This window comes from Centroberyx gerrardi, chromosome 20, assembly GCF_048128805.1.
Source record: "Centroberyx gerrardi isolate f3 chromosome 20, fCenGer3.hap1.cur.20231027, whole genome shotgun sequence".
Classification (NCBI taxonomy): domain Eukaryota; kingdom Metazoa; phylum Chordata; class Actinopteri; order Beryciformes; family Berycidae; genus Centroberyx; species Centroberyx gerrardi.
In genome coordinates, this window is record NC_136016.1 from 4,871,964 (window position 1) to 4,897,269 (window position 25,306).

Consider the following 25,306-nt stretch of genomic DNA (forward strand, 5'->3'; position numbering starts at 1 on the left):
TGCTGTATTGCTGTCAGACACTGGAGGCTCTGACTGAAGTGACAAATGACTACACCATTGACCATGTTCTACAAGGGCCCTCGGGGATCAACGGTGCTGAAAGAAGTGTGCGCGTGCACGTGCGTGGGTAAAGCATATGGGAAAAGCATATTATATTCACAGTCAAACACGTTTTCTGTCCATTTGGGCCATTTTGCAGTCCTGCAATGTGCATGCCTACTGCATATCATCTGCTGAGACTTGTAAGCACACACTTACACCCATGGCAGATAAATGCTAAGGCAAGGACATCGAAATGAAAAAACACTATTCTTATTTATTCACTTTCGGTGTAGTCGATCCTTCGTCAGGCAAACACATGACTACCAAAACGCAAGTAAATAAATGGAAATAGTATTGCAACAGCAGTGTGCGGGATCTTTTTTCATATTGATACTTTCATGCCTCGTTTCATGCCTCACTGATACTTTCATGCCTCAAGGTTTGGATGTGCTCTGTGTTTTCCTGTCACTCTAAGTACATATCCAAATATATCCTGTTTTACCTTTATTTATCCAAGGAAAGCCAACTGAGCAAAGGATGTTATCTGCCAGCAACATTCACACAGTTCCTCACTTTCATGCCTGGGAGCTTCCCAGTACAACCACAGTCTTCTACTTGGCGACTGAGTAGGTCCACTGGAGCAGATGGGGGGGGGGCTAAGTGCCTTGCTCAAGGGTTCTGAGGCAGCGGAGAGCATTTATCATTCACTTTCCCCAGCCAGTTTGGTAGTCGCCGCTTGTAGCAGCGCACAAAAAGAAGCACGCAGCAGTACAAAGACACAAACAATATCACTTTTAATATTCTATACCAAGCAGCAGTTGCTGTCAGCGTCGTGTGTAACAGGCTTTTTTTTTCCCTGACAGGCAGAGCTTTGTTCCCGGAGCTTGCCACCGCGCAGCCAGCCCTGCTGATGAAAGCCCGGAGCAGATAACGCCACAAAGGGAGGCTTCAACTTCAGAGCGCTGCCTGGCCTTAACTTTCCCCGGGCCTGGATAAGGAGAACCCTGTCATTTGCAACAATGCTACTGTAAAGCGAGCTCGCTTGTCGCCTGACTTGAAATCTGCGTAGATAAGAAAACTCTGAAAGGAGAAAAAAAAAACAGAAAGCCCCTGAACCCACACAGCAAGACAAGCAGGCTGCGGGGGGGCTGCGTTTAAGAGATTAGCTCATGTTGTACCGCGGTTTGAATCCACTTAGCTTCAAACTGTCCCCGACCCGACTGCTGGAGGGGTCGCACTCTGTGGTCCGCCGCTGAACCCGATTTGCACTTGGGCTCGAGGTAATGACAACATCGCCGCCGGCAAGCGGCTGCGGCTCTGTTATCTCGGCTCTATTTCGTGGCTGAAACAAGTGCACTCGCGCGGCCGTGCATAGGACACCGAATTACTCAAGAAATAAGCCTACGCACACACTAGGAGAAGAGGAACACACGCAAACACACACTAAACAATTTGAAACTGCGGGGGATCTGAAGCCATCAGCAAGCATCAGCAGAGAAAACAAATCACTGATCCTATCTCCTCCGCCTCTGTTAGGGCCATACTCACTTGTCTTGTTGCACTTGACTTTGGAGAGGAGTTTGTGCGCCAAGAGAAGATCTCCGTTCTTCACGGCCACCAGCAGGTCCTGCTCCTTCCCCATTACTACAGCCTTAACCACAGACACACACGCTACTTACGGTGGTCAACCACAGAGCAAGTGGTTTGTTTTTGTCCTTTCGACGCCCCTTCAGGCAGAGATTTTCCACATACTTAAAGTATATTCCCTGTACGTACGTAAGTCTCTAGAAACGTCCGATTCTTTTGACACAATGATGAATTCAGCGTTCAGACAACATCTACATGTGTCAGTCAGTTAACACGTAGCTATCGTATCCCAATCGTGACACGACATCGGCAGACACAGGCCTCAGCATCATCTAGAGAGGAGTCTTAGGTAAACCGGTCCGAGAAGTCTTCTTCCCCTTGTTGTCGGAGTCTGGGTCCATTTCCCGTGCTGGACGCCTGGCTGTTTGACGATGACGAAGGCCTGGATCTGGAGTCGGGGCAGGCCTAGTTGAGGTTTAGACGCCTGCGGGGCTGAGTGTGTGTCCATAGTCCGTCTCAGCCAAGCTGGAGGCTGCAGCAGCCCAACCTGCCATAACAGCGCAGAGACGGAATGCTAGAGAGACAGAGAGAGGGAGAGAGAGATGTCACTTTGTAGCATTTCCATTTCTGTGACACTGCAAGTTGGCATATTTTTCACCCTATTATACTATAGCCATATAATTCTGGGGCTTTGAAAATGTAAGCCCTCCAACACTAGGCCCGTGTTAATTCCCCCATGCCACAGCACAAAGTCAAAGTGAGTTAATGTTGATAATTCCATTAATAAGAGTAAAATAATGCTGTTTTTTTTTTATGATGCACGTACAGGTTGGGCACGTGTCTTTCAATTGACCCAACTTTTGTTTGCTTACTCTAATACAGGAAGCCCAGTCCCTTAAGGAATGTGAACCTAATCTGTTGCTCTTTCCATACAGGAATAAGGTCTCGGTCCATCCGTAGCATTCCCGTAACTTTAAGGAAGCATCTTTTCAGGCGAGCGGCGTCTGGCTTTCTGCCAGCTTAAGTCTTTGGAAAAAGCAGCAGCGGTTCCTTATTTTTCTCTCCAAGAAGGAAAGCGAGGCAGTGCTGACCGCGGCTTCAAAACCAATTCGCCTGAAATCCCTATCGCAGAAACAGCACTAAAACAGCACTAAAGGGACACAAAATAACCAGGAGAAATGTTCTCAAGCAGGGGGAGTAAAGACAGTCCCCCTGGGTTTGTCTTGTTTCTACCACTGAGGCACATGCAACATCAAACAAGCTGTTCCGGCGAGCCACGCAGCCCCCCAATTAAAACAGGAGCTGATTCTGGGCGCAAAACAAAACCACAATTAGGAGTCCCGACGAAAGCTCAGAGGCAATCTAAGGGGGCTACAGAGCACCAGACTCTACCTGGTCTCCGAATCTGTCGCTACTATGAAAGCGATGGAGGAATTAAGCAGCATAGAGAAGTGAGATTGAGGGGAAAAAAAGTCAGCAGATTTTTTATTTGTAGACCTAACAAGCATCAGGACAGCGAGACACGGTTTGTGTCTGACAGGCTCTGGGCTATATAGGGCAGAATATGTATTCTCCTTGTCATCCTCACAGACATGAAAAGCCCACTCAAGTTAGGGACTTTAAGGACAAATTTTCTATTTCAGCAGCAAGCTATTTTATTCTATCCCATTCTCTTTCCTTTGGTAGAGCCTGAATTCATATCTGGAGCCTAGGCTCCACTTTGCATGTCAAAAACAAATGTAGCCCAACTTGTCTGCCAGTGAGAAACATAGTTCAGCTATTCCTCCTTACTAATAGGGGATCCTGCAGCAGTGTAGCCCAGCAGCAGATGCCAATGTCTTTCCAATGACACATGATCTAAAACTAGCTAGGCACCTTGCCAGGCAGTAAACAACTGCACAGCACTTCGCTGACATGAGCCAGAATGTAAACAAGGAGTCCAAAAAGGGTGTCAACACTAGCCATAGAGACTGAGCTGTGAGCCTGAATCTCAATGGCTAGAGTAGTAATCAGCTGGGCAGGGGTCCTGTAAACAAGTCTGTGCCCATGGACAGACAAGTGTCACTCATGCTATCATAAGAAAGCCCATAATGAATTCAGACTTGAGTAAATACCACACTTAAAAATAAAGCACGTTAACAAGTCCTTCAATCTCATATTCAGCCTCAAAATCTTATTTTTCTTTCAAAAAGTTATGCCAAAATTCTCCCAAAGATTTCACTGGTTTTCAAAGCAGTTTCACTTGTTTCAGGAATTTTCTAAACACAAGAGTCAGTATCTTGAAACAAATCACTCCGATCGTATCAAGAAAATAACACTTAATTCAAGAAAAATCTTAAAACAAGGCGATTTGCGATGAAAACAAGTGCATTTATCTCACCCAAATGGCATTTTCACTTGTTTTTTCAGGATTTGAAACGCTCAATAACTAATTAAAAGACTAGATGAACATATTTACAAGGCACCTTTCCTCCGCCCCGTTATGTTCCGTTCTCTCGTATGGAGAACTTTACGCCAAACTCCATTCAGGACTGTGGAAATTTAATGCTGCCTTAGTTATTAGCAAAAGTACACATCAATTAAAACATGACTTAAGACCTTTTACAAACCATTACTGTCCACTTGTAAATTCGGCATCAATCTGATCCACCAAGCAGCACGTTATTTCAATAACATTTCAACTTTTATAATTGGTACACCTGTTATTCCCACAATCTTCTTCCAACAAAATACAGCGTGGATGACGGTAAGGTGCTGCTTGGTGCATTATATATATGCCGATTTTACCAGAAGACGCTAACGATTCGCATAAGCTTATAAGTCATGTTCTACCAGGTGTGCACGTTTGCCAATTATCAAGGGAACAGTAAATGACGGATTTTTGACCGGAGTTTGGCGTGACTTTCCCTCCATACAAGATAAGAAGGTGTCGGAGCTAAGGGAATCCCTAGGCACACAAACTCAGCTTGCAGCCGGAGGAGAGACTGTTTGCAAAAGAAAACGTTAGCAGTGCCAGGCTGCCTCTTTGAACACATTTATACAAAGTTTGTCAAGAGCTATTGTCCTGTTCTCGTTTAAATCCTCCTTAAGTCAAGTCTTTCCTCTTTAACTTGCCTGTCTCAACTGTCAAGGTGTTCCGACTGCCAGTCATGCAAAGTCCAAAACACACGCGTTTATCCGTCTATAACGTTATTCAGCTTATATGTTAAATTCGTCTAAGTTTGCCCTTTATGAACAAGTTTACAAAGAGAGGTCCAGTCTCACCTGTTGTAGACACTGTTCGTGAAGGTGACAGATGCACGTATGGTAGCTGCGGGAAATCTGCAGACAGCACCGACACCGAAGGGACTGACCAGTGTCAAGTCAAACACAATTAATAAAACTTCCGGTCATACCTTTCAAAATAAAACCCTTCTTGATGAAAGCGTTCTAGTGTGAAAATGAACAATGCATTTTAAGGAGGAATCTGTACTGAATAAAACCATTGGTATCAGTGCTCCTGCTTGAGGCACATGGGCTGGTATCATCTTTTAAATCACTTCTTAAAACCCACTTTTATAGATTTGCTATATCTAATGAATTTGTTTTTGTCATCTCGTTTATGGTTCACCTTTATGTTTCCTGCTTTTGCTTTTTCTTACATTTATTTTATTGCTTTTGCTGTCAATTTTATATTTTGTTTTTTTTACTCCTTTGTAAAGTGCTTTTTGCTGTTTTGAAAAGTGCTACACAGAGAAGAAAAGAAGAAAAATGCAATTGTTTTCTCCAAAAAAGCACTTTGCACAGCATGTATTCATACCATATATACATATATATATATATATATATATATGTATATATATATATATATATATATATATATATATATATATATATATATATATATATATATATGTATACATATACATGTATATAAAATCATAAATATGTCATGATACTACTGAGCATTTAGATATGTTTTTTTGTAGATCTGCACAGGCCAGTTACTTATTTACGCGTTTATTTTGAAGGGGAATTGACCAACTTCCGGTATTAGCGTGTTTAACTCTGACTAACTTGAGACTAGAGTCGGGTGTTTAGTTTCAGGTGGCGGGGGAAAGCTGCAAACCGACAACTGATTTAGCAAAGAATTGAGAAATTGTACTCAGTGTTTTAACTCGGCTTCCGCGAACAAAAAAACACATTGAGTGTCACTAATCACGATGCAAAAATGCGCTCGTTTCCTTCGCTGTAGCATCAGAGAGGACATCTCTGTCAAGCTAGCCAGAATAAACAGTAGAACTTCCGATCGTACATTTCAAAATAAGGCCCTTATTAGCTTCATATTCTGTTTCAAGTATTTTCATGTGAATCATGAGGTATCCATTTGTAAAAGCTGAATGGAAACAGCAAATTTTGATAAAATATTCCATATATCGCAAAAAAGTTTTAAAACTTCCTTGAGTTGGAAAAGTTATTTGTTGATAGAGAAATTATGCAATAAACAGTGATGGAAAAGCATTTGTTGAATACATAACATAGTGGTCTAGTTCAGTCTCATTGCACAACAATTGAAAAGTGGCTTTGGATGTTCTGAAATGTTCTTTCTTTGTTTAAGTCTTCAGACAGCATAAAATATGACCAATATTATCTGACAAGAATGATAACAACTTTATCAATATTAACCAATTCTTAAAACATTCTTTCCATTTTTCTCATGGATTTTATTTAATTTTTTTTATTTTGCTTTTGACATAGTTATAGGCTACACTCATGAAGCCTATTTTTCACTTCAACCCCGCTGGTGGAAACATACACAAATCACATTTTATTAAACAGGTTGCAACATTTGGTTCATTTTGGCTGTTGTTCTATAGCCTTTAGAAATAAATGTGCAACTGCTGTGGTTTAAAATTTTCTTTTTCTTTTTTTTAGATTGTAAACATCCTTCTAAGTTTCCTGGCATGTTTTTGTGTTTCAGTTATCAAATATTAAATTTTAACCTGTTGATCAGGAATACCAGGTCATACATTATAACCCCATATAATCTTTTTAGTTTCTATTTTACAGCTACAGTTTCACTCCGTATTTAATGTAATGATTCCACTAAGTGTTTTGATATGACTTTCTTGCTGTTTAGAAGAATCAAATTTTGCGCTTTTATTTTGAAGGAAACATCGCCCAATTTCCGATCTTCTCCTTGCTAACACAGCTAACTTGACGAATTGAAAAGCGTTTGACAGCTCCAACAGGCATCATAACCCGGTTCTCGCAGTCCAAATTCCCAGCACAGTGTAAATAATTCAAATAGAAATTAATTAGTAATTTCTAATTAAATTCAAACAGTAGGCTAGGCTAGTTGATGCGTTAGGTTCTCAAACATTTTCATATTATAGATCCCCATAGACACACGTTAAACCGTGGACCCTCGTTTGGGATAATTTCTAATGAATTAAAATATACAGAAATGAAAGTATTCCTAATTTCGCTGCATGGGGGGCCCGCTGGAGGTCCCCGGACCCCACTTGAAACACCATGGAGACAGAGCGGTGGTTTACTGGCGACATCTGCTGGTTTGGAATTGGTATTAGTCAACAGGGAGAAGGGTTTTTATTACAAAGCAAATTGAAGGCAATCTAATCTAATCTAAAACAGGTGTAAACTGAGTCATTTATATAGAAATACATAGACAATGGCTAGTTTAAAGTGTTCTAATTTAAAGTGACACTATATCAAATAGGCTACATAGATAATATTCAGCTGTTTATACATGTGAAAAGAATCCAACGACCTCCACAGAACCCAGCTTTTCAAAACTTTTAATCTGGATCAGAATTATAGAGATTTTCTAATCCCCCACATTTTTTTTTTTTGGCAATCCAGGATCAGACTGATCTTGCTCATTTTGAGTCAGTTTCTTAAACAAATTGTCAGGTAGGATCATTCTGATCCAGATACCACAAGATGAAAATTGCAGAATCCAGATTTGCAGTCTATAAATACACCTCTGTCTTGCCTTTACAACATGTTGTTAGGCCAAAAGACATGAGGGAAATAGAAAAAAGTCTCTGCATTTGAGTTTTGAAAAATGCAGAAACAGCATCTAAACTTGATAAAAGGTAGGATTGGATTTCCGAATCCCAATCTGGATGATCTGAATCTCATTTATCTGTTTTGAAAAACCCAATTTTCTGATTTTAACCCACTCCATTTACTGAAATCCTATGAGAAAAGTATGGAAAAACTGGACCCAGGTTTCTCAGTGATTAGCAATGTTAGTTCTACTCAGCATCACTCTGCAAATATTGTCATAAACACTCAAAAACTCGAAAACTCTCAGGAGCACGGATGAAAATCCGACACCAAATTCCTAAACCTTACAGTACATTCTCTGACGTTTGAGAAAATTATTACGATTGTCAATCTTTTTGCCTTGTGAAGCTTTTGAAGATGCTTCAAAGCGTTGGAAGGAAGACATCTTGAGAAACTCGTAAGTGGGACTCCATGGTGAAACTTCATATTTGGGTTCATGGAGGAACATCAGACAGCATTATGTTCTGAACATTATTCATAGGTTTCTTTTAACACTCTGTTCTCTACCATGTCCTTGTTTATCATGAGGTTTCTTTTCTCCCGTTATTCCCCTCTGAAACAGCCGAACTGTGACAAGCGCAACAGTAAAATTTGAGCAGCACATTTTTTTTCAGTCACAAAGTTTTCTAGTGACAGTGGAAAAAAATAAACAAAAAATGAATGCATCTTATTCTAGGCAATAGTTCCACTCTTTTTCCTCATGTCCCCATTTTTCATTAAAAAAAAATGGGGACATGGATGTGAGAATCTATATCTTGTCATTCATATTATTTCAGTCCACCATCGACCAGAAGACACATTTTATGGGTCATCAAAGTGGACCAAATGGAAGCACAAAGCAGAGGCTGCAGTTATGTAATGCAAACTGTCTGCCCATATGAAATATTATGGTGGCTCAAAATAGGCAATTCAATAACAAGGAATGGGCATCTGACGTCTTGCAGAAGCTGTTTTTCTCCAGCAAAGAGCCAGAACAGACATATTTGAGGGAATGCCACCTTAGAAAAGGTCTCAGCAAAACACTTTTAGAATGAAAGTGGGAACATAGTGGGAGGGTCAATAGAGCCTTTCCTAAGAGCAGCAACATCAATATTTGTTTGCTTTTGAGTTTCCATTTTCAGAGCTTATAAAAGCCTAGGAAATGCTTTATATATGTATATATATATATATATATATATATATATATATATATGTATATACGTTCATATTACTGTCTTGAAACTGTTGTAGTTCTGGAAGTGAAAGTGTGAGTCTCTTGCAGTCAAAGGCAAACAGTTGCAGTATAGGCTATGTTATAATTATATTGTCGTGTATGCATCAGTGGGGTGTTATCTGTCTTTTAATTAACTTACTATATAGTGGCACATTTTTATATATATATATATATTTTTTTTTTTTTTTTTTAGCTGCAGCAAGCCAATCGCCCTCTAACAAAAGCCTAACTGAAATTAACCAAATTTAAATGGAATGAACTGAACATTGCAGAACTCTTAAAAGGATGCAAAGAATCAAAAAGGATCACTTTGACTGTTTGGTTTGTCTGCACACTCAGACACAATCACCTACTGATTTACCCTCAGACATAACTGAACTGAAGGGAAAATAGCAGAATAGTTCAAGGATAACCTGCTTTGCATTGTGCTCTTCTTCCCACTCCAATTACGTTTCAGAAATCTCTCGTTCTGACATGAAATAGTTGTTCTAGGACTGTACTGATAGGTATATCTCAAGGAAATCTCCAGAGGAGTCCTTAAAGGCATTCAAGGGCTTAGGTTGTCCCAATAAAAAAGTTTAATTTCATGAAAACTTTCATTTCCAAATATGCAAAATCAAGTCTAAAAGAATTGTGATTTCCTCATATCCTTGGACAAAATTCAATCGGGTGTATTTGGGAGTTATTGGTGTGGAACATGTTCTATTTGTTTGATGGAAAAAGGGTTACTGATATAGTATTGCTTCATAACATGAGGTAGTTGATTAAAAAAATAGGGTATTCTAGAGACATGAGCAGTAGTGGTAGATGGAGACCCAAAGCATTATAAATTTACAGTATCTTAGTTTAATTTGGCTCTGCAATAGTGCTGGACCTACTTTCTCATCCTCAGGGACGAGGCGTCGATCGCTTAACCAAGTGTTCCTTCCTTTGCTGATGGCTGAAAAAACCCTTGAGGTATTTGTCGTGGAGCGGGTTCTAACTGCAGTCCGGTTCATTCAGGTTGAGATCCCTCAGGTTAAACCACATGCATGACTCATGTGGTGTACAACTATGACCATTTCTAAAAAAGTGCTCCCCAATGTTGAAATGAACAGACTCACATATGTAGGATCAAAAGGCAAATGATAGCTTCTACAACATATGTACATAGGTACTTTATTGATACTGCAACGCATTTGTTTCCTTAACAATCAAAGGAAAATATATACATTTACAATGAAAGAATTGCTCAAATTTAGTGGGATTTCCTCACATGTGCTTTCACAAGCTCTGGCCGACTGAAGGCCATTTCACAGACGGAACATTTATGGGGTTTCTCTCCCGTGTGGGTCATCTGGTGTCTTTTCAAAATCCCTGCGCTTTTGAAGTTTTTGTCACAGGTAGGGCACTTGTACGGCTTTTCCCCTGTGTGCATCCTCATGTGTGCAGTGAGGTAATACGATTGGACGAACCCCTTCCCGCACTCCTGACACTTGAACGGCCTCTCCCCGGTGTGATAGCGAGTGTGTATCTTCAGCTCCGACGACGACCTGAACCGGTTGCCACACTCGCTGCAGGAGTAAGGCCTTTCCTGCGTGTGAGTCAAATCGTGTCTTGTCAACGAGCTCGCGCTTCGGAACAATTTGCCACAGTGCGAGCACGGGTAGCGCACGCCCGTGTGGAGTTTAGCCACATGGAGGTCTAAGCTTCTTTTAAGCGCGTAAGCTTTCCCACAGTGTTCGCAGCAAAAGCGCTTCTCTTCGGCGCTGCTGTGACAACAAAGCCTGTGAATTTTCAGCGCCGCGTTGGACTTGCAGCCTTTTCCGCAGTCCCAGCAGAGGAACGGAGCCTCTTTTGTGTGAGTTCTGTCATGGAGCTTCAGAGCAGACGCATAGCTGAACGCTTTTGGACACTTGGGGCATTTAAACGGGAGGTCGCCGGTGTGGAACCTCTCGTGCCGGATCAGACCTCGCAAGTCCGTGTAACTCCGTTCGCAAAAAGCGCAAGGAAAAGGTCCGCTGAAGTTGTGTACAGCCACATAGTGCTGGTTGAGGTCTATAAAGCCTTTGAAGCTTTCATCACACATTGTGCACGGACGAGGCTTGTGTCTCAGATTGTGAGTTTTAAGTCTTGCCACGTCTGGGAATGACCGATTACATTCTGCACAATACAGTGGATGATCGGCGAGTTTGTGTTTTCCGAGTTTCTTTGTGGACTTGAAACTCTTCCTACATTCACCTTGCTTTACGCTTTTGCCCGCCTGATGAATACCATCAGACTCGCCACCATTAGTTTTCTTTACCTTGCATGCCGTTACCATGTGCCTCTTCAAGCCTTTTTTGAACTTGAACTTTAACTCACAATTAGGACAGGAATGGGATTCATCTGAACGTGATCGCATGTGACGTTTTATGGTTCCTGTTACCGCTGCTTCACAAAGGTGACGCACGTTTGAGCCGCCCGTTTCATTTGTCTCTGTGTTTTCTGGTATATGAGGGTTCTCGTGTGAACACTGATTACTGTCCTCTGATGTGGATTCAACAAGCTCATCTAGACTTGTATTTTTGCTTTTTCTTTCAGAAGATTTCTGGATTAATTTGCTCATTGTCTCTTGGCCTTCAACATCATCGCCATGCACCGAGGAACCCTCGCATCTGCCTGAATGCCTCTTCAAACTTGCAATGCTCTTGTAACTCTTGTTGCAAACAGTACAATGATGAGGGCGCTCTTCTGAGTGCATCTCCATATGTCTTTCCAGGAGAGAGGGGAAAGCAAGGGTCTTGCCACAAACTGTACATTCCTGAGGTCCCTTGCAAGTTTCCCCATGAGTTTTCCTGACAGCAACCTCTGATTCCTCTCCTTCGCCTGCGTTTTCCTGGTGTATCGTTGCATTACTGTCATTCTCCAAAAGTGATTGGTTCTGCTGTTCTGTGTCTGCCAACTGGACTGTGCTGCTGAGTGGCTGGGGATCATTTTGCTCGGTGGATGGAGGAACTCCCTCTCCAGAAGGTGCCCCCACTTGTTGCGAATTTGGCAGACACGCCTTTTCATGCGTCCTAAACTGTTGTACGCATTGGAAAGTACTGTCACAGTTACTGCAGTGATAGGGTGCGATGACAGGAGCCACAATATGGCTCTTCACGTGAATACCCCTCTCCGAAGGTTGAGCTGCGAGTTGGTCAGAAACTTCACAGTGGCTAGGGTCTTGAGTGTCTTTTTCCTCGGGTATCTTGGATGATATCGTCCTAGGTTGTGGCACAGTGATTCGACACACGTTTAATTCGTGTCTCTTCAGGTCGTACTGGAACTGAAAGAGTTTCTTGCACTGCGAGCACTGGAACGGTCGCTCCCCCGTGTGGCTCCTCTGATGCCGCCGCATATCTGCCGCGCGACTGTACGTTTTACCACACGTGGGACAAGTCTTGCTTGTTGACGAACCTCGGGGTCCGCTCTTGGACTGCTCGTTTTTGGATGTTATCATTAAAAATGTTTTCATCTTCAGGCCCCGGTTTTGCCTGACCGGTCTTGGGGACGCAGTCGCGACTGGCTCAAGCCTCAGCACTTGCACGGCTGGTGTATAAAGTATGGGTGACAGTATCACATTAGACACACCGATGTTTTTCATTTGTTCATCAGTTAGTGCGCTGTCACTGGCCTCCTCACTCTCCTTTTTAATGCACTTTTCAATCTCAGGAGGGCTTTTTACATCGTTAGCTATGGTTCTGTCTGAGAGTTGAACCTGCCCATCCTCTCCTGTAGCCATCACTGAGTTAACATCCCCAACAGAGGGCTTGTTCTCTGTGGGTCCTATCTCTTCAGCAGGTATTTCAACATTATAACCAACCTGAACCTCAACGGCACAAGAGCCTAAACCCACGTTATGTCCATGTAAAGACACAACATGTTGTATAGTGCAAGGAAACTCGTCCTCGACTCCCTCATCACTATTAACAAAGGACTGGTTCTCAACACAGCTGCTGTCTGTCTCTCTCCTCTTCTGTGTTTCTTCACTCTCCGTGCTTGAAATGCTTGAATCTTCTGTGCCTTTTTTCAGCATTGCAGTCTCCACTATCAATTCTTTGCTAAACGAGTCCATGTAATCAGTTAACACATTTGCTTCCAATACCGTCTCTCCTTGATCTGTCATGACAGTTTCCGTAGGTGGGAGACAGAGCGCTGCACAAATGCTGTCGCCAATTGACGGATTATCTGAAAAATCAAAATACATGCAGTTAACCACAGATAGGCACAGATTGTCATCAAAGTTGTCTATCGAATTGATCTAACGGTGGTGCTGTGAATTTGTAACACCGCCATGTAAAATTTCCAGTCAGCCCACTTATAATTGATCACTTCAAAATTATCATCATCACCAACAGCCTATAGTCTAGGATATCAACCACAAAAATCTTAACAGTCAAATATACTACATTACCATTATCATTGGGTTGGCTGAGGTCTTTTTGATATTCCAGGAGGGATTTAAGCTCCTGAGGGTCAGAAAAAGACTCCACATATTCTGCCAGAACCGAAGGAACATCGCTGAGCATACAGGCAACCTGGTCACGAGAACAAAGATATTTAGTTTCAGTGCTATAAATGCCTTAAGTCCAAGACCTCTTCAATGCATAATGCACCAATATTGTAGGTTACCTGTTGAAGATTTGGTACAATGAGTAACTTCTCAAGCTGCAACAGGAATTTCTCCACAAGCATCTGTATATCTTTGTTATACTTGGGTCCAAATTTCACTGGGTAAACATCCTGAAATTGAGCAGTTGATCTGGGTCAACACAGTTTAAAAAGTCTTCAATAGAGTAGGAGAGAAAATATCTACGATTTCAAAGTTACAAAGCCAGACACACTGACCTGGAAGAAGTGCTGCCTCTCATCTTGATCTTTAATTAGGGTTTGAATAAAAGCCAGGATGTTTGATCCAGATGATCCATCCCCTGTATCACTTGTCTGTGATACATCATATTACAAAAGTTAGAAAAAAAAGTTAGAAGTTAGTTCTGATTGCCATTGCATTATAGTAATCATACAGTGCATGAAATTAAGAGAAACTCACCTCTGTGTTCCATGATGACGTGACTGTTTGCATTATGTCCAGGTGCGGCTGAATGGCCTTGAGGTCTATCGTCTGCTCTGGGCGACACAACTCCAGTATCAGCTACAACCAGAGGAAACTAGTGATAAACTCACAAAAAGTCAACCTTATGAAGAGCTGACACACTGAGCTCTAATGTCTCAATACTTTCTCATACAGTACCTGTGCCCGAAGGCCAAGACTCAGCAAAGACCTCTGTCTGTGATTAAGGAGTTCTGGGACAAGTTCAGTGACAGTTGTAACAAAGTCGTCCAGTAGCCCATAGTCGGCCACAACTCTCTGCTGGGCAGTCTGCCAGATCGCTGCAGAGACCAGCCGAAGTGGTGGGACCAGGAGGCGCAGACAGGAGAGAGGAAGAGGGGGGTCTAGAAAACGAAACATGAATGACTTGAATCATTTAGGGAATGGGCCAGGTATTGATTTGGACACTACAGAATTAAATGACTAGAAAATGTCAAGAAAAACAAGTCATGATAGATGAGCAAGAATGGGAATACAGTGATATTAAATGTGCCAGTGAGAAAGACAGAAAGTGAGGGGAGAGAGGGAGAAGTTGGGGTAGCCCCATCTCCCTTGTATGCAGAGAACATGCCACCAATATCCATTCAAAATCTGGTAGTTTGATGTGACCTTGATTATTGCAGAATAGGTATATAGCAGAGCATAAATTAAGACCTTTTACAAACAGTTAGGATCTTCTGTTAAATTCGGCATATGTGCTCTATCAAGCTGCACTTTATTTCAATCAACTCTCAACTTTTAGAACCGACATACCTGCTCCCACCGCCCTCCATGGTGCATTTTGGTGGAAGAAGGTCGTGGGAATAACAAGCGAACCAATTAGAAAAGTTTAAATTGTATCAAAATAAGCACTGCTCGGTGTATTGTGTGTATGCCGGATTGAGGAATGGCTCCTAACGATTCAGAAAAGGTCTTGAGCTATATTTTATTAGATATGTAGGCTATGTTTGCCGATAAGCAAAGAAGGAACCGTTAATTTTCCAGATTTTAATGTAGTTGAGAGAGCGACACTTTTCGGGGCTACGTTGGGGGTAAACCATGTCACTGCCAGGCAACAGGCCTGCGCAAAACACTAAACAAAGCGAATATTAAAAACTCGTACATGCACACACACATCATAATTTATGGATAACTATTTCGAATATACATTTTAGTTGAATACGTGTCACTTTACGGATATATAACTAAAAAAAAACATTTCGCCATCGTCAACACCGTTTACTGTCTGCAGGTTATTTTAGAGGTTATGGAACGAGGCCACGGCGGTTCTCACGTCACATCGAGAGAATAAAATGTCTCCGAAACATGGATGCTACCTTTCCTCTCGGAAATATGATGCATATTTCGGCTTCGGCAGGGTTATATTCTGTTCCCGGCAAAAAAAAAGAGCGATAAAATGACGAAGCTGTAGTACTTGTCAAAGAGCGGAGAATTGACGGTTAGTTCCGGACACATTTAGCGGTAACACAGGAAGTGCAGAATGTACGCGGAAGTGATTTAGTTGTGAAAAGTTGAGTTGTCAGAGTCGGCAGAAGACCTGTGAAATATGCGATAGATAATTTACTCAACGGATTAAGATGTCGAGTAAATAGCACCTGGATTTCTAAAATCCACCGCACCCTCAGGTTTGTTTATTTGTTGTATTTGGAACAAGAGACATGCCCTGGCGTGTTGGTTTACAATTGGATGCCATTACCTTTATCGTCTAATATTACACCTCACTTCTCTGCCTGTCTATCCACTGGCCAGGCAGTCAGTCGGCTTCCTCGACGGCAACCAGAGTCCGTCACCTTTTCCCACACAGACACGGCAGACGGGTATCTATTCAACTGAGTTGTTGTCCATTATGTGTCATCTACAGCTGAGGACATTGCTTTTTGTAGCGTGGGTGTTGGGCTACATCGCCTTTCTGCTCTCCATAAGAAGGATGTGGACGGGGAAATACGTGCGTAGCCCACTCGCCCGCTCACTGTTCATGAACATGGTGAGCGAGAGCGAAGCGGCCGGAGCTGAGACACAAGAGGTATGCATTGTTACTACCAGTGAATAAATAGGTGATGGAGTTTGCTTGGCCAGACATACCAGAGACGCTGTTCTTCTGAAGACAGTTGTGAGAGACTGACTACTCATGTTGCCTGTGGAGACTAGAACCAGAGAGAAAATAACGCCAAACTCTATTTAAAAATCTGGCAATTTAATGTTGACTTCCTTTAGGGAAAACATACACACCTCATAGAACATGAGTTCAGACTATTTACGAATCTTTAGGAGAAACTCTTAAATTCTGTGTGTATCAGATACACCAAGGAGCGCTTATTTGAACAAAATGTAAACTTTTAGAATTGGTTTGCCTATTACTCGTGCAATCTTCTTCCACTAAAGTAGGGTGGTAGTGAGCAGCATGAACCAGCTATAAAAGTTAAAAATTGATTGAAATAAAGTGTTGCATGGTGGATCACATGCATGCTGGATCTACCAGATAACCCTAACCTTTGGTAAAAGCTCCAAAGTCATGTTCTATGAGACGTGTACTTTTACCATAAGCAAGGCCACATTAAATTGCCAGATTTTTGAATGGAGTTTGGCGTGAAGCTCTCTCCATATGATAGAACGAAACACATCGGGTCTATAGGGAGTTATGCTTTTTAGGGTGCTCTAACCTTTACAGTTTAGAGTTTTAAGTATTTCTCTCTCCAGATGCCAGTGTTTCCTCCGCATTGATTTATTTTTCGGAGTACCACAAATAGATTTCCCCAAATGCCTGATGTGTATCTTGCTCTTCCGGGCTCGCCACCACTACAAATGACCCCAGAACCCGTGGGAAACACTGGATGCCTATTTCACATGAGCTGTCCCAAGGGTAAATGTGAATTCCAGGCCTTTCTCTTCTCCCCTCGCTCTAGTGGTACCGGTGCTGTCCTGACCTGCTCGGAGATGCGGTGCAGCCGCTATTCGTCCAGAGCCACTTGGACTCAGACACCCAGGCTTTTCTCAAGCGGAGCGTAGAGAAGTCTGGCTGGATGTTCACTCAGCTCTACCACTCTTTTATATCCACAGTCCTCAGTCCTGTGGTCTCACGCACCTCCATCAATGGGTGAGCACTCCGTCTCCGTTCCCCATCTGTCTTTGTCACCACATCTCCTTCAGTGCGCCTTGCTCTGACCTGCTCTCCGCTCTGTCTCAGGCTGCTGGGTCGGGGCTCCATGTTCGTGTTTTCCGCGGAGCAGTTCCAGAGGTTGATGCATATCGGCCCGGAGTGGAGGGCAGAGAGACTTCTGGACCTGGGGGCCGGGGACGGAGGCGTCACCGAGGTGATGGGAGCCCATTTCAGAGAGGTCTACGCCACCGAGGTCTCGGCTCCCATGAAATGGCATCTCCAGAGGAGGAATTACAGGTGTGTAGGTTCGTTCTTTTCCTCTTCCTTCTTCTACTTTCTTTCAAATCCAGTAATTATAGTACCAGATCACAGGCCTAATTCGTTTTAAATACTCTTTGATTACATTCTGAACTTGGCAAGACCGGTCTCTGGTACTATGCAACGTATAAAAGGACGAGACTGAAAAACACTTGGAAATTAGAATTTCTTGTCTCCCTCTGATTTTAAAGCTATGATATCTCACATTTTCTTTGATGTTTGTGATTGCTTTCTGTAATTTATGTCCCTGTGTGTTGCTGACTGTTTGAAATTGTCATCTTTATGTTTTTTATTTTTTGTTACTGTAATCAGGTCTCAATCTCAGTGAGATTACCTGATTAAATAAAGAATAAATTAACTGAAAAGAAAATATGGCAATAAAAGGCAGAATTTGTAATAATATTATACATACATAATAATACAATAATACACCTCTCTCTCTGTCTCTGTCTTGCTCAGACTGCTGGGTATAGATGAGTGGCAGCAGACGGGTTTCCAGTATGACCTGATCAGCTGCCTGAACCTGCTGGACCGCTGTGACGATCCTCTGGATCTGCTCCGGGGCATCAGGCGATCGCTGGTTCCTGGCACAGGAAGAGTCATCCTGGCTGCGGTGCTTCCCTTCCAGCCCTATGTGGAGATAGGTCAGTCAGTCATTGCATCTTGGATTTCTGTTTGTTTGTTTGCTTGTCAGATTATTCTGCATATTCAGTATGTGGAATATATTCAGGTGCCTCTTATACCTGGGGATATGATAAACTACACTACTTGTACCTGAAAATGTTTTGTATGTATTTGTTCCCAGGAGGGAGGTGGCAGCGTCCCAAAGAACACCTGCGAGTAAAGGGGAAGACGTGGGAGGAGCAAGTGACCAATCTGTCCAATGAGGTCTTCCGGGGGGCGGGGTTTGAGGTGGAGGCTGTGACACGGTTGCCATACCTCTGTGAAGGGGACATGTATAAAGATTACTACGTACTTGATGACGCTGTATTTGTTCTCAAGGCTTTAGAGGATTGAGGCGTCTCTCTTTGATTTTATCTTTAACGAATACCAAATGAACTGAGGGACGCTCAGAGGTTTGCCTAACTTAAATGTGTCTTGGGCTGTGGCTGCTGGAAGGCTCATAGTGCAATTTCGAGAGGTTTCATTCATAACTACTGTAATTCTTTTTTTTTTTTGGTTTTGAACAAACAGTTCAGTCAGGTTTGCAGCTCAGGTAGCTCCTACATTTACCAGCCATCTTGTGTGACAGCGATACCTCTACTTTGTACGCAAAAAAAATATCCGAATGGCAGTTTGCCTACCTTGAAATGCCACATTAACTTATCGCAAAACTATAAGGAAGATCAAATCTTCTAAGACATATCACCGTGGAACTGGTGTCTGTTCTGTAAAGTGTGTTATTTGTAGCAAGTGTTTACTGTCAGTGATGTGGTTCATCATTCCTTCAACTCTACATACTGTACTACCGATGGAGAGAATCTCATAATTTGTACTTTAATTATTTCTGTGTCTCATTCATAGGGCCAATGCACACACACTATTGCTGACTTAAGCAAACTAGGCCCATTATATGTAATGTTGTAAATGGTTACTTGATATTAATGACGACAAAAGCAATATGAAGCCTTTTAAGTCAGTGCCATGTATCTAGGATGTCACAGCACAAAGGTCTATTTAAAATGTGCCACATTTGGTGAAATGTTTGTATTGAAAGAGTACAACGAATTCAAGAACAAATAAACATTATTTTCTGTGTTTCTTAGTTCTTGTTTTCTCATGTCATCGAGTGAACTTGAGGTGTAATCAGTCGACATGGTTTGAGATTTGTCCATTTGAATTACTGTCAGTTAGAGCAGTGGTTCCCAAACTGTGGTCCAGGGACCCCCAGGGGCCCTTTAAGGATTTTTGTTTATTTTCAGTATTATTTCATTCACTATAAGTTAGTCCTAGTCTAGAGAGATGACAAAAGTCTCTTTTCAAGAGTTAGAACCAAACTGAAGCCATCAAGACATTATGATTTACGTTTTCTGTAGAGGCTGGCTGTTCCAGCTGTTTCACACTTAATGCACATGCACTTTGAGTTCCTGTTTTACAGCAAAACAAATTTTACACATAAACCACAATCAAAAATCCTGCAAGTAGCATCCTGCCATGACATTTTGACCTGTGATATGAAATATTAAATCATTAATTTTGTTTGTTTTAAAGGAAATCTTCACTACTACTTTAAATGCCTTTACATTTGACTGCAAGTATTTCCTTCTTGATTACATCAGAATTTAGAAGATGAAACTGGGTCTATCGCCGAATCTAGAGTAAGTTGAAAGCTGAGGTGAACTGTATTTTCCAACAGTATTTACCATCTGGAAGATGAGGTGAACGATATTTTAAAGTAGGAAGCTCAAAACCTTCGTTCCTCAACATAGCATGAAGTGTGCATAGTTTATGTTAATAAGAGCTCCTCTTTTCTGATTGGCTGAGCCGTGCAGCGTTTCCCGACTTGCATTGGGTGCTGCTATCTTGGCCACGTCCCCAGGCCACGTCGCGCTTTACTCGCCATTTTCCCGTCTTCTATAGCCAGAATTCGCCTATTCTGGTGTCAGTGTCACTCAGCACCGTTAGACCATAAATTATTCTTTACCGGGTAACAACCGGAGCTCTTTTTAGAGACTGAACTCGGGTTGCCTCTGCTAAGGCTCGCGGAAACATGAACATTTTCAGACTAACCGGCGATCTCTCCCATCTAGCAGCCATCATCATCCTGCTGCTAAAAATATGGAAAACCAGGTCTTGTGCCGGTGAGTAGCCGTATACTTTAACTTGCTTTTTGCATGACCTTCTATCCTGTCACGGATACAGCGTATCATTTACCGTGAAGTTTAACCAGCCAGATAACGGTAGCTACAGTGTAATCCGTTTGTAATGATAGTTAACGTTAGCTAGCTAACTCCCGGCTAGCTGGGCAGAAACGTTAGCTACCCAGCCAGCTTGCCCTGTCATCAAATCATAAGGTTAATTGCTGGCACTATCATTGTCACTGTTGCTAACATGGCCTACTGCAGCGTGAACAAGACTAATCATCTCATAGGAAGAGAGTTTCTCCAGAAGCAACAGTGAAGTCAGACTTGCATGGCTAGCAGCAGCAGTCTTGCTAGCGGCGGCCGTGCAGCGGGCCCTGTCCTAGTCTGTCCACACTAGATAGGGACAGGGTGACCAGAGGGCCACAACACTTCTCGGTTTAGTTTGGCATGTTGCGCCTCATCATCTCTAGTGTGGGGGAAAAGTAAGCTAGTTTCACCCTGCGTTCGTGCATTTGGCCCGGTGTGACCTCTGACGTGGCAGCAAATAGCTGTCACTAGTTGACTGTTGCAGATCTAAGACCATACATACCATATGCATGCATGCGCTGTTGCAAGGAAGGACTTGATTGTTTGTTGTTTTTGTCTTTTACTGTGAGGGTCAAAGGGTAAAGCGGTATCTTTGCTAGATAAGCAGTCACCTGAACTGGGTCTTTACTGGTGTTTACTGTAGGCTAAACCAGATAGCCTTGTGCAGCATATCTGCATGCAAGTCTGTAATTCAGCCTTCACTACCCTAAATATTTGCATATTGGCCAATGTAGTTATCTGTACCAGAATTGCACAAACTAGACAGTGTCGTTATCTCTGAAAGCATGAGGTTTGGCTACAACTATTGTAATGATGACATCCCCTTGTCTGACAGTGGGTGTGACTAAACAAAAGCATGCTGTCACTTGCCAGTGTTTGCAGGCCAGATAGACAGAGGCTTTCTGCAGGGCAGCTGTGTGTCTGTGCTTGCGATTATATATAATAAAGCTGCAGGTGTAGATGCAAACTGTGGAGCAGCACAGAACAGGCACTCTCAAACCCCTTTTACATCTGCAGTGGCAATTACTGATCAGTGCTACAGTGCAACTATTTTAGTATCGTGCTCCTAAAAATAAATGAATGCTAGTGAAACCGAATAAGGAGCACGTGCAGCTTGAGATTATTGTAACACATTGTATTTTTTCCACATATTTTCATAAATCCTGCTCATACGTTTCAGTGTAGTTGTACATGTAATCTTGGGAGGGGGGGTGATTGAGGTATAAAGGCAGCTAGATTTGTTGTCATAGTAATCGCTTGAATCACATTGTCATCTCCTTTGCAATCTTAGTCTTGGCTGTGGTATTTAACATTATTTGCCAAAAGGTGAACAAAGTACTGCAGAACTAATCGGACATCTTGGCTACTATACATGGGCTGTCTGCAGGAAGTGGACATTTATCAAAATAGGATGATTGAATGAATGAAAATAGATGAATAAATGGCCAGAGGTTTGAAACAACAAGGTCAGAAGATTCGTCCGACTAATGCGCCCTACTGTCTGTGTCTTCACAGGTATTTCTGGGAAGAGTCAGATCCTGTTTGCCTTGGTATTCACCACTCGCTACCTGGACCTGCTCACTTCCTTCATTTCTCTGTACAACACCACCATGAAGGTGAGACACGCACACATTTCTTCTCACCGGCACATCCCGAAGCATTTCCTTTAAGAACCCCATCCCCCTGTTTATCCAAGCACTAAACACACAATGTCAAGGGTTAACTGGTACTCCAAGTTGACACACCTTTGTTGAGCAAAGGATAAAGTGGTGCAGCAAGGTGTAACAGGCTTGTGTGTCATAATTGCTGCTTCATTATGTTTGTGTCAGACCAATACACATAGGGGCCAGTGAATTTTCACCAAGCGTGGATGGTGGTTTTGCTAACGGCGGTGGATGTCTTGCGTTTCAGGTCATCTACATCGGATGTGCGTATGCCACAGTGTACCTGATCTATGTGAAGTTCAAGGCTACTTATGATGGGAACCATGACACGTTCAGAGTGGAGTTCCTGGTCGTCCCTGTTGGAGGCCTGGCATTCCTGGTTAACCATGACTTCTCTCCACTGGAGGTAAGAAATTCAGCACAACGGCACACTGATTCTGCATACTTGTCTCTCAAATACCTCACATCATTTTTCCCCAAACACCCCCAACACTCCCGTCTCTCCGTTCCCTTTCTTTTCGCCCAGATCCTGTGGACGTTCTCCATCTACTTGGAGTCAGTGTCCATCTTGCCCCAGCTTTTCATGATCAGCAAGACCGGCGAGGCCGAGACCATCACCACCCACTACCTGTTCTTCCTGGGACTCTACAGAGCCCTCTACCTCATCAACTGGATATGGCGCTTCTACTTTGAGGGATTCTTCGACATGATTGCCATCGTTGCCGGGGTGGTGCAGACCATCCTCTACTGCGACTTCTTCTATTTGTATGTAACAAAAGGTGAGTTGTGCTGCAATTTCTTTTACTCTCACAAAACACAGTGGCAGTGGAATCTGTTTTGTTTTACTGCAACAAGAAGTTCTGTTAGTTGGTTACCTATCAAATATAGCATCGTTCATGCATGCATGCAAGTATGTATATTCATGTATACTTGTAAAGTGGATCTTAGATGTGCTCAGAATAGGCTTTGCATCACATGAGATCTGACCTTTAGTACAGCCATCCCCACTGTCTGGACTTCCCTCCAACAACATAATACCCTTATATCTCAATTATACATTTTTTTTATTGCTAGTTCCTCCCAATTATTTTAGTCTCTTTTCATACAGTTTTTGGATATTTCTAAAGCTTCTTTAGTAACAACAATTCATTATTATGACTGCACTTGGAGAGCAGGCAAACTTGGATCAGAGGACAGAAACTGAGAGAACTCGTTGGCAGACAATAAAAATATAAAATAGAAAGTTAAAAAATGTACTGTATGGTTTCAATTCCTTCCATGTAGCTGAATGCCTTTTTGTCTTGTTCGCCTGAGACAGTACATAGGTTAATTCACATGCTTTCACTTTTGTTTTAGTTTGCTTGGAATTAAGGTGCAGAACAAATGTCTGTTTCAAATGCGTCATTGAAACTATAAGAAGTTTGGCCCAATGTGGCGTCTGAGTGCATATCGCAGCATTTACAGCAGTTCAGTGTTATCTTCTTACCTAATCTGTATTAACTTGGAACTGTACAATACATGTTTCACTGCTGCACATTTGATGACAAACTATTTCTCGGTTTTGTGAACGTCCTCGTATGGTTTCTGTGTTGTGTTAAACATAAACTTGTCCTCTCCTGTTTCAGTACTGAAAGGAAAGAAGCTGAGCCTGCCAGCCTAAGTGCCAAAGAGGAGTGTTTTGGCAGACTCAAAGAGGGGGAACGGGGGGGGTTGGTTGGGGACACCACTGCCCCCCCACCTCCCACGACCACTTCCCCCTCTTCCCCTCCCGCCAGCGTAAGATGCCTGAGACAGAGAGCGAAAGGGAGCTGCTGACTATAGGTCCTGCACCTTCTTCTGATCCAGAATAGGTGGAATCAGAGCACATCTGCAGAGGCCAGTCCCTGGCCTTCGGATTTCTGTTTGATGCATCTTGCCTTAACTTTTTTTATTACTCTGTATAAAGGAAGAAAAAAAAAAGTGAGAAAAGTTTTCTACATAAAAATGTGTACTCTTAAGATTTGACACATCAGTGAATGAATAAGAGCTGAAAATGTAAAATTGCCTATGATTTGGCATTGTATGATATTGAAGCGGACTTCTTGTGGTGGGATATTATTGACTCAACCGTTTGTAATGGTATTTGCAATCTAAATAAATGTGCATTGTTTTTTCTGAATTGATTTGGGGGGAGTTTGTTGAATCCCCGTAGCTTTGCCGGCCAAATTTTTCTATTTTTTCCCTCAATTTGACCTTGTTTACATTCCTGTGTATAAAGGCCATCTCTTTTAGTTTTTCCATGCCCTTGTTAGAGCATAAATTTGATATAGATGACATTACTTCAAGTTCTTTTGTCAAAAATTGAACTTAACTGTAACTCTGGAGTTAAATATATTTTTGTGCTGATGCCTCCAAAGAAATGTTCATTCACCAGTGTGGGTTGCTTTTGCTTGTTATTTTACGTCCACGTATGAATTGGAACAGAGCGCTTATTAGGAAGGAGCCAAGCTGCAACACAAGGTGAAAGCAAAGGATTGAAAAGTGACCCATGCATTCTCATCGCTGTAAATGGCTTTGTTCATTTGAATACCACACTCATTACCCCAAGGTTGGTGGTATATCACCTGTAATTATACTTCATTGCCTGGCCCATTCATTTCAAATTGCTCCTTTTAAATGTTTGAAATGAGTAAATTCACCGGTAATGTACTATATGTGGATTATCACTACAGAATTGAAGTCTTTTTTTTATTATAGGTGCTGTGTTATTTATTTTTTTCCCAATTTCCAGTAAACAATGTCCGTAGAATTGTCTACATGATGTGCATAATTTTAAACTCAGAAAATAATCTCCCTGTTGGTGTTGGAGATGAGCACAATCCTATGGACACTGTTACATCGGAGTCAAAAGTAGTTAGCCAGACATACCTGCCTTTTGTTTTATTTTTCATGCAGATCATTCCAATTTTCCTTTTTTTTTTTCTTAGCGGAGCTTTTGCATGATGTTGCCACCACAAATAAAGATTTTATGGGAAACATTTGTCTCAATGCCGTGGTTAAAATTAGGTGATGGGAATCATTACAGTTGTATAAATGAGATCTTGAACAATCATTTGGTGTTCAGAGAACAGCTTTATTGACATCTTGGTACATATGGCCAGAAAAGAATGAATGAAGCAGTGCAGTGTATAGAAAGACAGTTTGAAGTTCCTCCATTAACACAAATATTAAGTTTCACATTGTGTGAGCAGGGAGATGCAACTTCACACACCAGTATTGGTGCCTAAAAATGCAAAATACAGTGAAAAGTGGTGTTAGGTATGTGCCAGC

General features: G+C 42.1%; 4 protein-coding genes across 5 annotated transcripts in view; 2 read left to right on the forward strand and 2 right to left on the reverse strand.

Annotated features, from left to right (window-relative positions):
• The window catches only part of caskin2a (CASK interacting protein 2a), a 47,672-nt gene extending 45,473 nt beyond the window's left edge, over positions 1–2,199 (reverse strand). The window contains exon 1 of the mRNA XM_071922902.2: positions 1,591–2,199. Within this exon, the coding sequence (XP_071779003.2) occupies positions 1,591–1,684 (94 nt within the window). The 5' untranslated portion in view covers positions 1,685–2,199. The remainder of the gene's footprint in view (positions 1–1,590) is intronic.
• Positions 2,200–10,091: 7,892 nt separating this feature from the next.
• On the reverse strand, positions 10,092–15,443 carry LOC139929844 (uncharacterized). Its single transcript, XM_078290818.1, has 7 exons — positions 15,344–15,443; positions 14,169–14,371; positions 13,968–14,069; positions 13,766–13,861; positions 13,550–13,660; positions 13,332–13,455; positions 10,092–13,105 (listed from the first exon to the last, which is right to left on the reverse strand). The coding sequence occupies exons 1-7, from the start codon at positions 15,366–15,368 to the stop codon at positions 10,152–10,154; spliced, it is 3,615 nt and encodes a 1,204-aa protein (XP_078146944.1). The 5' UTR covers positions 15,369–15,443; the 3' UTR covers positions 10,092–10,151.
• A 78-nt stretch (positions 15,444–15,521) lies between these two features.
• On the forward strand, positions 15,522–19,200 carry mettl9 (methyltransferase 9, His-X-His N1-histidine). 2 transcript variants are annotated; one of them, XM_071922917.2, is made up of 6 exons: positions 15,522–15,652; positions 15,889–16,050; positions 16,931–17,121; positions 17,212–17,421; positions 17,902–18,086; positions 18,248–19,200. In XM_071922917.2, the coding sequence occupies exons 2-6, from the start codon at positions 15,955–15,957 to the stop codon at positions 18,457–18,459; spliced, it is 894 nt and encodes a 297-aa protein (XP_071779018.1). In that variant the 5' UTR covers positions 15,522–15,652; positions 15,889–15,954; the 3' UTR covers positions 18,460–19,200. The 2 variants fall into 2 exon arrangements, with proteins under 2 accessions (XP_071779018.1, XP_071779017.1); XM_071922916.2 differs by having other exon boundaries at positions 15,526–16,050.
• Positions 19,201–19,994: 794 nt separating this feature from the next.
• kdelr2b (KDEL endoplasmic reticulum protein retention receptor 2b) lies at positions 19,995–25,055 on the forward strand. The gene is made up of 5 exons (XM_071922904.2): positions 19,995–20,243; positions 21,849–21,949; positions 22,245–22,403; positions 22,524–22,776; positions 23,623–25,055. The coding sequence occupies exons 1-5, from the start codon at positions 20,153–20,155 to the stop codon at positions 23,655–23,657; spliced, it is 639 nt and encodes a 212-aa protein (XP_071779005.1). The 5' UTR covers positions 19,995–20,152; the 3' UTR covers positions 23,658–25,055.
• The last annotated feature ends 251 nt before the right edge of the window (positions 25,056–25,306 follow it).